The following is a 16,991-nucleotide window of genomic DNA, read 5'->3' as shown; positions in this document are numbered from 1 at the left end:
GCGCAGATCCGTAAGAGAAGCAGTAGAGCAACTTTGCTCTCGTACCTTTTCCAATCCTACAACGCCTGTGAACCCTTCAAAGACTGAGGGAGCAGAGTAGAAACACAGCTGGGGAATTTACACTTAGAAAGCACTTCTGCTACAAAAGCAGCTACAGGAAGGAAAAGGATTACTTAAGGGCATGAACATACTCATTCAAGGTGACTGAAGCCAAGCAAAGCAGTATTCACCTACAGGAGGGCTGCAGAGGCCAATATGAGTAATGACTAAGTAATGATTCTGACAACAGCAGTGTCATAGCAGGAGATATGACAATGGCTTGCACTTGCTTGAAGCATGACTGGCCTCAGGTGGGGATTATATACATCTAAGAATAGATTCATTTCACAGGGAAGTCACTAAGGCTTAACCTCAGAATATCTTAATTTATCAAAGGCTCTGAAACCCTCATTACAATCATCCAACAACAACAGAAAAATCCAACCAACCTTTTTCCTTCCATCTAAACTACTTGAATTTTCCTGGGTAAATAAATATCTGTCAAATGAAAAAAACCAAACCCACACAAACTAGGAAAAATAAGTAAAGAGCACTGAAGTAGATAGAAAAGCTTCAGTCTAAAATAACATACATGATGAGGTAAGAAAAACCACTTGAATTTGAGCTGACTTAACCAAGCACCTGAAGGGAAATGAGGCTGAGGGCCCATCTCACCTCTTTTACAGACACATACTTAGCAATAAGTACAACTTACGTATCTTCTGATAAAAACATCCCTAGAGTGGCATTCTTCCAGCTAGCAATACCTTTTGGCACAGTCACTGTGTGAGTGCATACACCTGTACAAGCACTCAGAGAAGAACATCAAGTATGTTTATAGCTATGTACAGAAAGTCCGAATGTGTAACTCTATATTGTGAAACTGTATGGATCCTATTCCTTTCCAAACTGATAAAACAGGGTTCTGAAAGAATGCATCCACTCACATTTGTATTGCACCAGTATACCTTTTGCGGATCTATTTGTTTTAACACCAAACAAAACCAGATTAACTGTGATAATAGAATATATAGTTGTAATTATCATGGTTTAATCCCAGCCAGCAACTAAGCACCACACAGCCACTTGGCTTGGGAAGACAAAATGCCATAACTGAACGTCCCTGCCTTCCTTCTTCCCCCATGTGGAGCATGACATCGTATGGTATGGGACATCCCTTTGCTCAGCCTCCTGGCTGTGCCCTCTCCCAACATCTTGTGCACCCCCACCCAGCCTCCTCACTGGTGGGTGGTATGAGAAGCAGAAAATTCCTTGACTCTGTGTAAGCACTGCTCAGCAGTAACTAAGGCATCCCTGTATTACCAACGCTGTTTTCAGCACAAATCCAAAACACAGCACTATACCAGCTACTAGGAAGAAAATTAACTCTATCCCAGCTGAAACCAAGACAGCAATGAACAATTTCACTTCAAAAGCATGGCAAGGAACACACTTAATTTCTCACTGGGATAATGAGATCACTCAGTAAATATACAACGAAAACTGCTCAGTAGTTAAATGAAGCAAATCCATTGTTCCCAAATATTTAAATTTTGGGGTTTGGGGGGTTTTTGGTTATATTAAGGGTTGGGGAGGTTTTTGAAAGAAAGAGAGAGCACTCAGTGGTAATAACAGGATTCTAAAAAAACACGCTATTTTTATAATGAATGGCAAAGGTATAAGAAAAGGTGGCCAATATTCCAGAAACTAACTCTAAAAAAACCAAAACATCCAAATATAGTTAACTCTGCAGTGGTAATGTCAACAATTATCTCTACTTATGATCTACACACCCTACATCCTCCCCCAACCAAAACAGCACTTCCTTATTTTACTGCAAATGTTTCAAAATAAATTTATTTTCATAAATAGGTATTTCAAGTATTTTTACACTGTTTTGTTGTAACAGCACAATTTTACATCCACCAACTTCACTCTTTAAGAAGCACATATCAATTGACTACACAATCCATACATTTACATATTAAACCATCACATTTTCAGAAAGCCTTTACAGTGACAACACAAATCAACGACACTTTTCATTACTCCTTTCTATTAGCCAGTACCTTCAGATGCCCCTTATCTTCCACAACTTAAAAGTCAGTACCAAAGACTCATTTTTCTAACTAAAGCCAAAGGAACAATACAATAACCCTGTAAACTTACTCTAAGCCAAAGTCTACTTAAATTACTCATGAGGAATTGGGGGGGGGTTCCAGTGCACGTTTTATGTTTTAATTATTCACCTACCTGAGCATAGCCTAACCAAGACTTTTTTTCCTTTCTGCTTTTGATGCGGGATGTAGAATTGTATATATGGCCCTGAAAAGCAAAAAACTCCAATCTATTAACAAATATTAGAGTGACAATTTTTACACATAACCATTTACCGTCTAAATAACAATGTCTTCAACCATATTGGGAAGTGAAAATTTTAAGAAAATGCTGTAAAATTCTCACAGAAATCAGAAAAATTTAGAGAAACTGTAAAAGAACTGACCACAGGTAAGCTAGAAAAGATTCTCAATAGAAACAGGACATCATAAAAGTTAAGTTAAAAAAATTAACTATCTTCATCGGATAAGAATAAAAGACATTACCCTCACTGTCCCACTATATCCAGAGCCGATTTTGTAAAGTCCATCTTTACATAAGAGATAGAGAAAAAAACCATCACTCTGAAGTAGGCACTGGTCATCCTCATCTACAGATATTTCTTTCAATGGCCATTTGTGCATCAAGGCTGCCTTCTTTATCCCGTTACTGAACCAGTCCTGGATTTGGATTTTGCCCACCAGAACTGCCTGTACGCTCCGCTGAAGAGAGTTTAAAATGGTAGGCACCTAAACAGTAGAACAAATAGTGAATGAGTGAAAAACATGACTATTTTTTATATGTGGTATTTTCTGTTCTATCTCCAACTCAAAAGAAATATCTACTCATCTCAAAAATAACGAGGGGGAAAAGAGTTAACTGAATTTACACAACAGATCATCTCAGAACTCATGTACACATTATTTACAGAAATTCCCACATACAGAGAAGTTTTAGTGCAAGACCTGAATAGTCTGACAAGCATGGCTGCCATTATTGGTGAGGATAGCAGAGATTGCTTGCAACGTTCTTCCCGTCTCTCCCCATGCAGCTACCAAACTGAAGAGGCAAGCGCAGGAAAGTGCTGTCAAGGACTGCCCAGTACTGTCATTCATTCCCGTGCTACGGACAGTTATCTCCAGAAGAAGCTGGAACAGGGATTCTGCAGATAAAACACAGCAATTACATAGACAAGACACAAAATCATACCAAGCAATCTGCAAGTCGATGGGAAATCAAACTTACAAAACATGATATATCTTTCCTCAGCCATTAAGTTCAGCCATATTTTCAGACAGAAAACATCCCACTTAAATATGCCTATGACATCCTTAACTCTTCATTCTTTTTCAGCCAGAAAACGTTGAGTCTTGATAACCACAATGGCCAGAGAACAAGAAAAACTAAATCCTTCTGTTACAGTGGAACACATCAGTAAGAAATGGGCCAGAAGGAGTGACTTTACCTGCCTATTCAGTCTACCTCATCACTGAGATGATGTGTAGGTCTTAAACAACCTTATCTAAGTTGTAGCACATCATTTTTCTCAGAAACAAGCATTTCAAATCATATCTTGAAAATTATTTCGATTGTATGCCTCTTTTCAAGCCCTGTTTAGCAGCTGAATATCTGTAGCAATCAAGGTTATGAAAAGAAATCCACCTCAATTTTTTTGAGAGTATATACAAATAATCACTAAGGCAGTAATCAAAACAAAGCCTTCTTTGTAGCTTTTTAATACTCTGTGTATGAATACAAATGAAAAGTTTCTGTAGCAAATTACTATCATCTTTGGAAGCAGAATACTGTTGAGCCGTAAAATAGGAAAATATACATAAAAGGTCTTCAGATGGTTTTTTTTTAATTATTCTTAAACAGCAGATGCTACAAGCCTAGCCTTCCTTGCAGTTCCATAAACCAGCAAAAACTATGAATTCACAAAAGGTAATTGGATTTTAACTTAAAGGACATAATCAATCATACAAAGCCATCAGGAGTTCAACTTTTATTTTCAACATCATTAATAGCAAAATGAATATTCAGGAAAACTTTTGGATGGTCAGTGGAAATAAAAGCAAGAATTCTGACACCTCATTTAGCAACTTGATATAAATTACAACATTAAATAGCTACGCTATAGATTACAACAGCAGATCACAAGAGTTGTTCACTGTAGAACTACCTTCTTTCCAGTAAGACCAAGTATTTTATAGCTTCAGTAAGACAAATGAATCACAATTTGTAAGGTTGTAACGTTCACTATGTTTCAGTGAAACTCTGCATTACACAGCAACAAAATATTACCTTTTTTTACATATATACGTTTATCCACCAGCATTCCTGTTCTACAAAAGATTAATGCTGAGAAAGTACTAGTTACATATACCATAAGGAGTTCACACTCTAGAATGAAGTCACTTTGTTGTGAACTAGCATGTTACTATCTCACAAATACTTGCTAGGAACCATTTTCTTCTGTCCAGTACAATAACAGATATATATTAATACAAATGGAGTAAAAGATGAGATATTACCTAGGACTTCAGGGGGCTCTGATTGCAGACCTTCTGGTTGCTGGCCCTGGAGCACATTAAGTAGGGCTTGTAGGCTCCTGAGACACAAGGATGGATGGGAAAATCTTGTCTCCTTTATCAGTTCAAAGACTTCACATAATCCAACTTCAATGATCTAAAGAAATATAGATATTTCAGAATATCCTTTAATATAATATTTTTGCATCTTCACCAGTCAAGATCTATCCCAATGTTTAGAGAACAGTTATTTTGAATAACAAAAATGTAATACAGAATACAATGGTAATTCAAATGAATAAAAATCAAGAACCCACCTACAACTGTACTAGCAAATATTACACAGAAGTAACGTCACTATATGAAGACCATATCTAAGCAGAGTAATAGTTTCCTGAAAAAATAAGGGAACTTAAAATTTTTTTGGACTATGGAAGACAAACTGTGCCTCTGAGCCGTTCTAATTTCTATCGAGTTCACACTTTGACAGACCTCTCTTTTTTTTTTTTTCCCTTACTCTTTAATGTGAACCAGCAAGCTAGAATTGGCTTGCAACCTGACTTCCCAACTTGAGTAACAACACAATTGACAGCTGATACTGGCAGCACTAGTATTTTCCCCTCCAAAGCCTCTGAGATTGCTCTTGTGACAATATAAAAAATAAAGATCAATTACTTGTCATGAAAACTCCATATGTACTCATCACAGACATGCATTATCCCAACTAATACATCTGTAAGAGCGCTGCTACAGCCACTCCTAAGTTTCCCTTTTTAGCATTCCTGAATACTCTGAGATTACAGTTATGCTTCTCTCCACTGACTGTTCCCTGTCACTTCCTTCTCAAGCTCAGTACGTAATAATGATGAGGACAAAAGAGGAATGAACAGGGTTAACTCATCACAAATAAGCAACCATATCTTCAAAACGTCACTATGTAATCCCCAATGTCTAGAGTGTTTACTATAGATTCACCCCGAGTAAAATCAACGGAAAAAGGCTGAAATGCGAAAATAAAATTAAGGGTACCGTTACTCATGCTTGAAACAGATCTATTCTCATGGCTATGAGTTCTACTGCACGCCTTGTAACTGTCTTTGCTGTCATTCAACTTATTTTGATTCCTGTCTTTCAGAAGTTATTTTACCGCCCATTTGATTTTTGGAGGAAGAACAGAAACATAATCAAGTCTTCAACAGTATTTTTCCTGCAAATTACACTTTACATTTCATATCTTCACTGGAGCGAAGGAAAATACATGCATGAAATCTATGGGGAATAAAAAAAACTGCCAACAAAATAACAGCACAGATGGTTTTTCCAGGATCCAAAACTCAGCATCATCTTGTAGGCTAAAGAATAAAATACACACTGTAGTACATTTTTAGAAATATCCTTTCTTTTCAGTGATAGTATCTCTGAGACACACTAGGAAAAACAGAATAAACTTCTCAATCTCCAGACTGGAGACCTCATCTAGCAGATGACAGATGCAGCTAGAGGAAAGAGTGAACCTACCACAGTGGAGAAAATAATTTGGTGAACTTCCACTACAGTAGGAATCAACAATGGATAGTTCTGCAGGGGTTTTTCCTGATCTGCACAGGTTTTGGGATGACTTTTTTAGTATCTGAGATCAACAGACTGGGTAGGTTTCTTCAAACAGGGCTCTTCACCTTAATATTCACAGATGTAAGTATATATAATACGTATACTGTGGGTATCTCTCTCAACTCCTTCAGACTGTGTACTGAAAGTCAGAATAAGCAAACAGTTCTTTGCACATCTTAAACTTGTTCTCGCAGCTCTCTGAAGGGTATCTGAGCCAAAACAAGTACTCCTGCAGCCTCAGTCTCTGTGTCACCACCTGCCAGCTCTTACTGATGCTCTCCATGCAACCATCTCCCTGTTCCCCTTGCAACACCTTTGAGATTTCAGATCAAAAGCCTACTCCCACCTTACAAAGAATACACAAAATTCTAGCCTGGATGCAGACATTATGATCCATAATTAATTCCTCCAAAACCCAATTTCTTCAAGAAATCTTACTTAGACTACTGTTTTATTTCCTTTGTCTTCCCTCTCTCATAATTGCCCAAATCCCGCACTTCTATATTTAAGAATCCACAATACTCTGTATAGTTAAACCTCTGCATTAATTTATATAGATATTAGAGACTTACAAAAAATACTTTACACAGGTAACACATTCTCCTAAGGAATTTTAAAAGACTTGAAGTCAGTTTCTAAAGGGAGTAATTATTATTCTTTTTTGTCACAACTTTCAAGTTTTCATTTTTGCTTAAGCTTATTAACTACACAGCAAAACGTATGCCACTAGAGGAACAAAGAGTATTTAGTCAGTTAAACCCACCTTAATCCAGCATTTGTTCCTTCTAGTACAGAGCCAGTGTTAAGTTTAATATTGCGGGGGGAGGGGGGGAACTGCAAATCAAATCAGTAGAACTGAATCTGATCAATTTCAAGCAGAAAACATTCCCCATCATCAGCAAAGGTACTGAATAAATAAGGTACTGAATAAATAAGTCAAAGGCAAATTTTCCATGTAAATCCAAAAATTTAAAGGTATCAAAGCAAGTTACTAAACTGTCTTAACACAACCAAAATACAAACTTTATTGTGCCAATATCTGAAGAACAGCAAATTGTGTCTCTTAACATTTGTTAAAACCAACTGTTCTCAATCTTCTTATAGAAACTGCATAGGACAACTTTTAGTTCCAAAATATATTCAAAGTAAAAGCTCTAACAAACATGACTTCCTCAAGTTTAAGATTAAGACGACCAGATAATTCACTATAACACCTAAGATGCTGTTGTGGCTTAACCCCATTTGGCAACCAAGCATCTCACAGCCCCTGTCTCACCCTCCCCCAGCCGGGGGCGATGGCAGACAGAATCTGAAGAGCAAAAGTAAGAAAACTTGTGGGTTGATATAAGAACAGTTTTATAATTGAAATAAAATAAAAATAATAAATTACAATGAAAAGGAAAACAAGCGGTGGGGAAGGACAGACACAAAACCCAGGAAAAACAAGTGATGCAACTGCTCACAGTCTGCCAACTGATGCCCAGCCAGTCCCTGAGCTGCGATCACTGCCCACCCCCTCCCCTGGCCAACTCCCTCAGTTTATATACTGAGCATGACATCATATGGTATGGAATATCCCTTTGGCCAGTTTGGGTCAGCTGTCCTGGCTGTGCTCCCTCTCGGCTTCTTGGGCACCTCCTCGCTGACAGAGCACGGGAAGTTGAAAAGTCCTTAACTTAGTACAAGCACTGCTTAGCAACAACTCAAACATCAGCGTGTCATCAACATTATTCTCATGCTAAATCCAAAACACAGCACTATACCAGCTACTAGGAAGAAAATTAACTCTAGCTCACAGAAAACCAGGACAGTATCCGCCCCTTATTCTATATCATGTTGCCATGCCCAGGTCCCACACTTTCCAATACATTCCAATTAATCACCACCACTTTTTCTGCCTTTTGATACATACACACAGATATTACTCCCTTGGTCTATGGGCCATGCCTCTAAAACATCCATTGGGTTCCTTTAGTCCATGACTTTGGGCTCCATCTGTCATAATAGCCTTTCAGGGCAGGAGACACAATGTACGGTGTTGGATTGTTGCATGCTGAAGTCAGTTCTGGTTGCATCACCGCTGCACTTTGCTCAGTTTCACCAAAGTTCATTCTTCCTTAATCTGGACGATTCTTATGTAATACCATTGATATGGCATATAGCAACCACAGAACTGATGACAGAGTATGGTATAGCAATTAACATCACACAGTTCAAATCACTCGCTATTCTCATCCAGAATCAAATCCCCTTGAGGTACACATTAGAATTCCCCATCCTTCCGCATCACCCACCAAGTACACTATGTCCTTGAGCAAAAGCAATCTCACAGAAGGGTTCGCCTTTGCCCGAGGCAGGAGTAACTCAGATTGTCTTCCCCAGCATATTTTTTTTTTATGCGCACTACTTTATCTCCTACCACAGTATGTAAAAGTTCTGACTAGGCAGGCTCAGCTCAACTGGCAGATCCCCTGGTGTTGACTAACCAGGAGGCCTTTGCTAAACATGTATCCCAATGTTTAAATGTCATCACTCTCAGTGTTGTCTTTAACAGTCCATTTTATCACTCGATTTTCCCAGAGGCTGGTGCATGACAGGGGGATGTGATACACCCACTCAATGCCGTGCTCTTTGGCCCAGGTGTCTATGAGGTTGTTTCAGAAATGAGTCCCACTGTCTGACTCTGTTCTCTCTGGGGTGCCATGTCACCATTAAGACTTGTTTTTCCAGGCACAGGATAGTGTTCAGGGCAGTGGTGTGGGGGACAGGATATGTTTCCAGCCAGCCGGTAGTTGCTTCTACCATTGTAAGCACATGGTGCTTGTCTTGATGGGTTTGTGGGAGTGTGATATAGTCAATATGCCAAGCTTCCCCATATTTATATTTCAGCCATCGCCTCCCATACCACAGAGGCTCTACCTGCTTTTCACATTCATGGATAGCCTGTGCAATCGCATCCATGGTCAAGTCTACCCCTCGATCACGAGCCCACCTGTATGCTGCATCTCTCCCTTGATGGCCTGAGGTGTCATGGGCCCACCGAGCTAGAAATAATTCACCCTTATGCTGCCAGTCCAGATCCACCTCAGCCACTTCAATCTTGGCAGCCTGATCCACCTGCTGGTTGTTCTGACATTCTTCAGTGGCCCGACTCTTGGGGACGTGAGCATCCACATGACGTACCTTTACAACCAGGTTCTCTACCCGGGCAGCAATATCTTGCCACTATGCAACAGCCCAAATGGGTTTGCCTCTGCGCTGCCAGTTGCTTTGCTTCCACTGCTGCAGCCAGCCCCACAGGGCATTTGCCACCATCCAGGAGTCAGTATAGAGATAGAGCACTGGTCGCTTTTCCCATTCAGCAATGTCTAAGGCCAGCTGGATGGCCTTTACCTCTGCAAACTGGCTCGATTCACCTTCTCCTTCAGCAGTTTCTGCAACTTGTCATATAGGACTCCATACAGCAGCCTTCCATCTACGGTGCTTTCCCACAAGGCGACAGGACCCATCAGCGAACAGGGCATATTGCTTCTCATTTTCTGGCAGTTTGTTATACAGTGGGGCTTCCTCAGCACCTCCTTCTCTGGTGATATTCCAGAGTCTTTGCCTTCTGGCCACTCCATGATCACTTCCAAGATTCCTGGGCACCTGGGGTTTCCTACTCAAGCCCACTGGGTGATCAGTGCAACTCATGTACTCCATGTAGCATCGGTTTCCTTTGAACATCCAGCCCAGCACTGGCAGTCGGGGTGCCAGGAGCAACTGTGCCTCAGTACCAACCACTTCTGAAGCAGGTCGAACCCCTTCATATGCCACCAATATCTTACTCAGTTTGAGTATAGCTGTCTTCAGACCCTCTGTATCCCCGACTCCAAAACCCTAGAGGTCAACCTCAGGTCTCCCCTTGTGCTTTCTTGCCAGAGGCTCCAGATAGGGCCATTCACCCCAGCTGCAGTGTAGAGCACATTCTTTACATCTTGTCCTGCACAGACTGGCCCAAGGGCTACTGCATGAACTATTTCTCGTTTAATCTGTTCAAAGGCTTGTCATTGCTCAGTGCCCCGTTTGAAATCATTCTTCTTCTGGATCACTTGTAGAGAGGGCTTACGATCAGACTGTAATTTGGAATAAGCATTCTCCAAAACCCACAACGCCTAAAAAAGCTTCGGTCTCCTTTTTGCAGTTGGTGGACATATGGCTGTTATTTTATTGATCACATCCATTAGGATCTGATGACGTCCATCTTGCCATTTGATTCCTAAGAACTGGATCTCTTGTGCAGGTCCCTTCACCTTATTTTGTTTTATGGCAAAACCAGCTTTCAGAAGGATTTGGACTATCTTCCTCCCTTTCTCAAAAAGGTGTGTTCTGCTGTGTTGCCTCACACAATGTTGTCATCAACGTACTGAAGGTGTTCTGGAGCTTCTGCAGTATGGATCAGTCCATGGCAAATGGTAGGGGTGTGTTTCCACCCCTGAGAAAGTAAATTCAGGTGTACTGGACACCCCTCCAAGTGAAAGCAAACTGTGGCCTGCACTCTGCTGCCAGAGGGATTGAGAAGAATGCATTAGCAATATCAGTTGAGGCATACCACTTGGCTGCCTTGGACTCCAGTTCGTATTGAAGTTCTATCATGTCTGGCACAGCAGCACTCAGCAGCAGAGTGACCTTGTTCAGGCCATGATAGTCTACTGTGTCTCTGCTCTCCATTAGACTTCTGAAGATGCCATATGGGACCATAAAAGGGTGAGTGGGTCTTACTGATGACTCCTTGGCTCTCCAGGCGGTGAATGAGCTCATGGATGGGAATCAGGGAGTCTCAGTTGGTGCAATATTGCCGCCAGTGCACTGTTGCAGTGGCAAGCGGCACCTGTTGTTCTTTGACCTTCAGCAACCCCAAAACAGATGGGTCCTTCGAGAGGCCAGGCAAGGTAGACAGCTGTTTAATTCTCTCCATCTCCAAGGCAGCTACACCAAAAGCCCACTTGTACCCTTTTGGGTCCCTGAAATACCCTCTCCTGAGGCAGTCAAGGATGCCAAGGATACACAGAGCCTCTGGGCCAGTCACCATGGGTGCTTTTGCCACTCATTCCTGGTTAGGCTCACTTGGCCTCCAATACAGATGGGGAACCCCCATCACTCCAGAAACACAGATGGGTTCTGCCCCTGTATAGCTTCATAGCAACAAGTAAAACATCAGTGTGTTATCACATTATTCTCATGCTAAATTCAAAACACAGCACTGTACCAGCTATTAGGAAGAAAATTAACTCTATCCTAGTTGAAACCAGGGCAGATGCATAAAAAGTAGAATGTTTTTAAACTTATTCTCAATTAAATGAAGAATTTTCACTAATAAAAAAAACCACACCAAGGACTAACTTCACCTGTTTAACTCTGGAGAATCTGGAAAATCAAATTCTGGTTACACCCTTTTATGATTCTGACTTTTGCCTCACTGACAAACTCAAAAGACATCAGTATTCTTTTCAGTAAGCTAACAATTACTTTCAGAAACTGGTCTAGTAAATATTTTAAGCCTCAGAAACTTCAATGACTTTATATTTATATATAGTCTTTATATTTAACAAACTAAGCCCCACCCAATATTGTCCATTACACATAAGAACCAGACCATACTCAAAAGCATGAGACAAACACCAATATTCAGGATACAAAGACATTTACACAGTTATCCTCAAAGTTTTACTACTTGTGAGACAGCTCCAAGTGGATGCCTTTTTGAAATGTACGGATGCAAGCGAAATTCATTATAAAGTGTCTTACCTTAGAGTGACCTAAACAACCCAATATTTGCTAGATTGTTATTAAAAATACTGAGGCTGTACCAAGCATCTAAGCCATTGCTGAATCAGTGAAAACTCTTGTACTCTGATATTTTGTAGATTATTTGCTAAAAATGAATAGTTTGAAAGCATACCGATTTTCACCAATTTTATATTTGCTGTATTAAATGTAACAGAACAGCTCACTGATCTTCTGTTTTGAGAAAGGAAAAGTGAAGCTTCCTACCTAGGGTTTCCATACCATTCTTTCTAAGCCACCACCTTTTAAAACTACACCACTTTTCCAGGTTTCTTTCTGTTAAACTCTCCAACGCCTTTAACAATACCAATATTTTAGTTTCCACATGCAAGTGTTCGGTCGATATCACTGGTAAATCTCATCCTTCTCTGAACCTCTTTTAATTTCAAAACCTCTTTAGAACTCCATTCTATTCTTTATAAATGCTAACAGCTACATTGCCTTTTACTTAAAAATCTCAAATTAAGCATCTACAAGCACTTGCTGATTCACTTAATGTAATCCACAAGGAGTCAGATGCAGGTCATAAACAATGTTAACTTTATTTCTGCTGACTACACATCATTTTGCAACTATCAACCATGAAATTTCAGTTATCAAGTTGCAGTTACCTGACTTTTGTTCCTCTGCAGTTCTCCACCACTATTTCCAGAATGTCAGCTCTGCCCTTCAGATAATACTACCTAAACACAATCGTCTATAAAATTCTAATATTCTAAGCAACTAGAACATTTTACATAATCACTGCTGCAACAACCTTTTAAATTCAGTATTTGTATTGTTTTTAGAGCAAATACAAACAAGGGAAGTTTTTCTGAATATGATTTTTTGTTATTCTTATGAGTCTAAAGGAAGCAGGATTCATAGCATTAATAAGCTAGCAATGAACAAAACAATGCACAGAAGTTACACAGTACAAAACAAATGCATCAGCAGATTTAAAAAATTAAGGAAAAAAAATCAGTAACTCCTATATAATTTCTGACTTTCAACCATTAATCCTACTATAAGCATAGAAGTAGTAAATAGTAAAAAAATTACCCTAACTGTTGCACTGGAGTGTCCAAAATCTTAATGTATGTGACTATCTACAGTTATCAGTGCCAAAAGGCACTAAAGCCAAAACGGGGAAAGATTAAAAAAAATAAGGTAGTAAGACTAATTGCAGTAACTGTCAATTACACGTATACCTGGCAAATCATCTTAGAAAACACTCCACCAACTGAATTCCAATTGCAGAAAGATTTATTCTTTTTTGGGGGTAAAGCAGGAGAAAGCACCCTTTATCATACCAGCTAGTAGCCTCTGACAGATGTAAGAGCTGCCTTATTTAGGGTTTTTTGTAGATGTTTGAGGCTGTAGGCTATTTTCAAGTACCAGTACTTATAAAGGAGTGAAAGTTGAATGTCTACCTAACATTTGACTTTAAAATTAATTATTGGGCAGGTACATAGATCTTCCTAATTCATCAAATCAAATGATTCTGGCCTAGATGGACCATAAATAAAACTATAGATATTTTCTGAGCAACTGGCTTACAATGCTGTTCTTCATTCCCCACAAACAACATACCAACTTTAGATCACATACATGGCATACTTTAAACAGGATCCAGTTACTTGCCTTTGGAAGTTTAATAGGTGGCTCTTTGGATTCCTCCTCTTCATCACTGTCCGAATCCCCACTCTGTACACTATTCTTCGAAGCCAAAGATATAGATGCTTCCTTTTTTTGCCACTCCAACACACAATGGCGGACATTGCAGTAAACATTAAAAGCTGAGGGGTTGCTATGTAATCTGATATCCGGTATGGTTATTGTACTCTCTAGGTTTTCAGTCTGAAAAACAAGATTAGTTTTAAGTACATTAGAAGTTTCAAGCTTTGCTAAATACAAGTAATTTCAGCAGTCTCAGTTTTGGCCAACCAAATGATTCTCAAACTGGAGATTGAACTTTCCTATTGAAGTACCAATTATATTTCAGGCAGAGAAGAAAGGAGGAAGAGGAAGAATATATTCTATCTGACTTTAGTCTCTACCTCTCCTAACTTGATGAGGACACTGGGACAGAAACTGAAAGCAGATCAGGCTACAGAATGGTCCAAACTTGTGCCACAGCCTAACAACTAGCAGAATTCAGGATTTATTGTCTTAACCAGGATCGGGGTTTTTTAATTTATTATTATTGGATTTTAAAATGCATTATTTGTTATTCTAGTTACCTTTAACCTATTGGCAAATAATAAAAAATTAAGCTCCTTGCTAATGTATATTAGAAATGAAAAATACCATTAGTTGTTTTGTCATTAAATATAAACCATTCAAAAACTCACATGGCAGGATACTGTGGATAATAATTTTGTACAACTAGAAAAGAAAAAAATCTAATGGACAAACTACTGAATACAGAAGTCTATCAAGGCCTCTGAAGTAAGAGAACACCATCTTGTTTTCAGAAGCCCTGAGCCACAAAGTAAGAGTTAGGAAACTGTTCTCAGAAACTACCACTACCCCTGCCCTACCCTGCCACCACCCAGCCCCACCCCTTCCTTCGTATCTACTACTGGTATGCTACCATCAGCCATTGCCAAGACACAGAAGATCCTTCACTGGGCTCTCAACTGACTTAGGAAAAAATGCTAAGAAAAAACATTTTTTGAAAAACATCTTTTAAATTCTGCCCCATACTCTCCCTTTCTGCAACAGTAAGGTGGGACAGGGGAATGGTAGACTTAAAAAACAAACAAGACCCACCGCTCCCCACCCCCCATCCAAAAAAAAATGCCCAAAGTAGGGTTATATTTTCTCTTCAGTTATGTACTACCAAAGACTAGGCTAGTTTGAGCACAGACTATGAAAAACTTAATTTCAGGCATACGGGAGGAAGCAATTCCCTCTAATACCTCAATGTAGACAGAGGGCACAGAGACTACGTAAGGAAAAAAAGGCCTAGGTTAAGAGCACAGGACAAATTTGCTTGAACATGCAAGGCAAAACTTGGAGGAGCATTCAACTAGACTGAGTCAGGGTCATGACCAACTTCACAAGGCTATTTTCATTTGTTTCTTGTATTCTTGGGGGGTGGTGAGGGTGGAGGATTTTTGTCTTTTTCTTTCTTTTTATTTACAGGGGATAGGTACTGTGAATGACCACATTCATTTGGCAGGAGAGTACACAGTGAATTATATTACAGTGATTAGAACAGGTCAGAGTGGAAATATACGTCTGTGAGAGCAGCGATGGGAAAGAAGACTTTAAACTAGCAGAGAAGAGGGGAAAAGAAGTTTGAGAATCAGCAACCTGAATAATGTTTTAATGGGGTGATTTGTTTTTCTACAATATGGTAGCCACAACTTTGTACATCAAACCATAGCAATGGTTCACAACGCATTTTTATCTCCATGTATCTTTTTATTATTACCAGAAACATCACAGGCTTCTAAATTAGACCATTTAACACCATATATTACAGAACTTAACAGAAAATTCAAAATAATTCCAAAATACTTCATAGTTTAAATATTTCCTTTTGGTTTTGACTATATTATTATTCTAACAGTACTGGTACATTTCTGCATATCCTTCCTTTCCATTATACAATGCAATACAAAAATATTGCAAACTAAAACATTAAGAAGCAACGGTTTACTCTGTAGCCTATTTTTTCCAATGCAGACTGTGCTAATTTTTTTTTACCCATGTCACTGTTAGCACTAAGCACAAAATATAATGGGGAAAAAAACCCATACTGAAAGTTTGGGGTTCCTCTGCCCTCCCCACCCCTTTTTGTATTTTTTTAAGCACAACAGACGTCTGCCATTAGGGATTGAAAGACAACATAAGTTTAGTCCTTGTTCAAGGTGTGTATCTTCGAAATAATAAAGCTGCTATTAAAAACCCACAATCTTAATCAGTGCAAGAACTCAAGATACAACCTGCTCTGTTATTCCAGTATCAAATTGCATCAAAATAGATTTGGACTGCTACCAATGAGCTACTACATACTTTAGTTTTCTTGTTCCAAATACATTTTAAACAGTTATAACATATGACTCTTCTGTATGTCAAATATCCATATGCATACCCCAAGAGTTTTTGCAGCTGCTGCTAAGGCAAACGCACAATATCAGCTTTCAGCTTTAAAGCTAACTCAGTTGAACTTCACAGGTTAAAAAAAAATTTAGTAAGGTTACTATGCATTTACTAGTTTACTGACAGTTGCAGGAAGAGAAAAACATCTGGATCGGCTGAAATATCTGTCTGAAGTTCACTTATCTAATTAGTGTCATGTACTGTAATTATAACCTCTGTGAAGTTTCCATTCAAGTTCTTTCTTACCAGTTCAGCTTAGTCTTTGTTCCAGAACAGCCCAAGTGTAGCTCACACAGCCTCTTTTGAAATAAGTTGGCCAAATTATTTAAACAGCACAGATGGTTTCAGATATCACAGTGGTAGATAAAATATCAATGTATGTTTTCTTGCCTATTAATAATAAGCTATTTTTCAGAAATAAACTCACTTATTATCAATATTTCACAACTATTAAAAAGTCCCTTACTTAATGCTTTAGCTTTTAAACAGTAAGCACTTTAACCATTCCTTGTGTTTAGCATCTCACTCTCCTACAACAGTGCACAAACTATAGTTATAGACAATAATCTCCTACCCAGACTTCAGTAGAGCCTAACAGTCTCTAAAAAACCCTGCTCTATCTGAAGAGTGTAGCATTAGAATATACAATTCAGAACTAGAGTTTAATTCCTAGCTGTGAGGTTAACCCACTGTTTGTTTACATTTCTTAGTCCATACCTCCACTTTCCCTTCACAACATCTTATCTCTGAGAACTGTAAATTCTTTGAAACTAGAAGTATCTTATATTCCATTCT

At 39.0% G+C, this 16,991-nt stretch overlaps 1 protein-coding gene across 1 annotated transcript in view; it reads right to left on the bottom strand.

The window, feature by feature from the left end:
- The window catches only part of MYCBP2 (MYC binding protein 2), a 209,398-nt gene that overhangs the window by 156,204 nt on the left and 36,203 nt on the right, over nt 1-16,991 (bottom strand). The window contains exons 3-7 of the mRNA XM_064447372.1: nt 13,728-13,943; nt 4,671-4,824; nt 3,102-3,298; nt 2,643-2,885; nt 2,293-2,364 (exon numbers count right to left, since the gene is read on the bottom strand). Of these exons, the coding sequence (XP_064303442.1) occupies nt 2,293-2,364; nt 2,643-2,885; nt 3,102-3,298; nt 4,671-4,824; nt 13,728-13,943 (882 nt within the window). The remainder of the gene's footprint in view (nt 1-2,292; nt 2,365-2,642; nt 2,886-3,101; nt 3,299-4,670; nt 4,825-13,727; nt 13,944-16,991) is intronic.

The sequence above is a fragment of the Phalacrocorax carbo genome, chromosome 1, assembly GCF_963921805.1.
Source record: "Phalacrocorax carbo chromosome 1, bPhaCar2.1, whole genome shotgun sequence".
NCBI lineage: Eukaryota > Metazoa > Chordata > Aves > Suliformes > Phalacrocoracidae > Phalacrocorax > Phalacrocorax carbo.
Note: the sequence above shows the minus strand (reverse complement) of the source record. Positions and strands in the feature narration are given on the sequence as shown.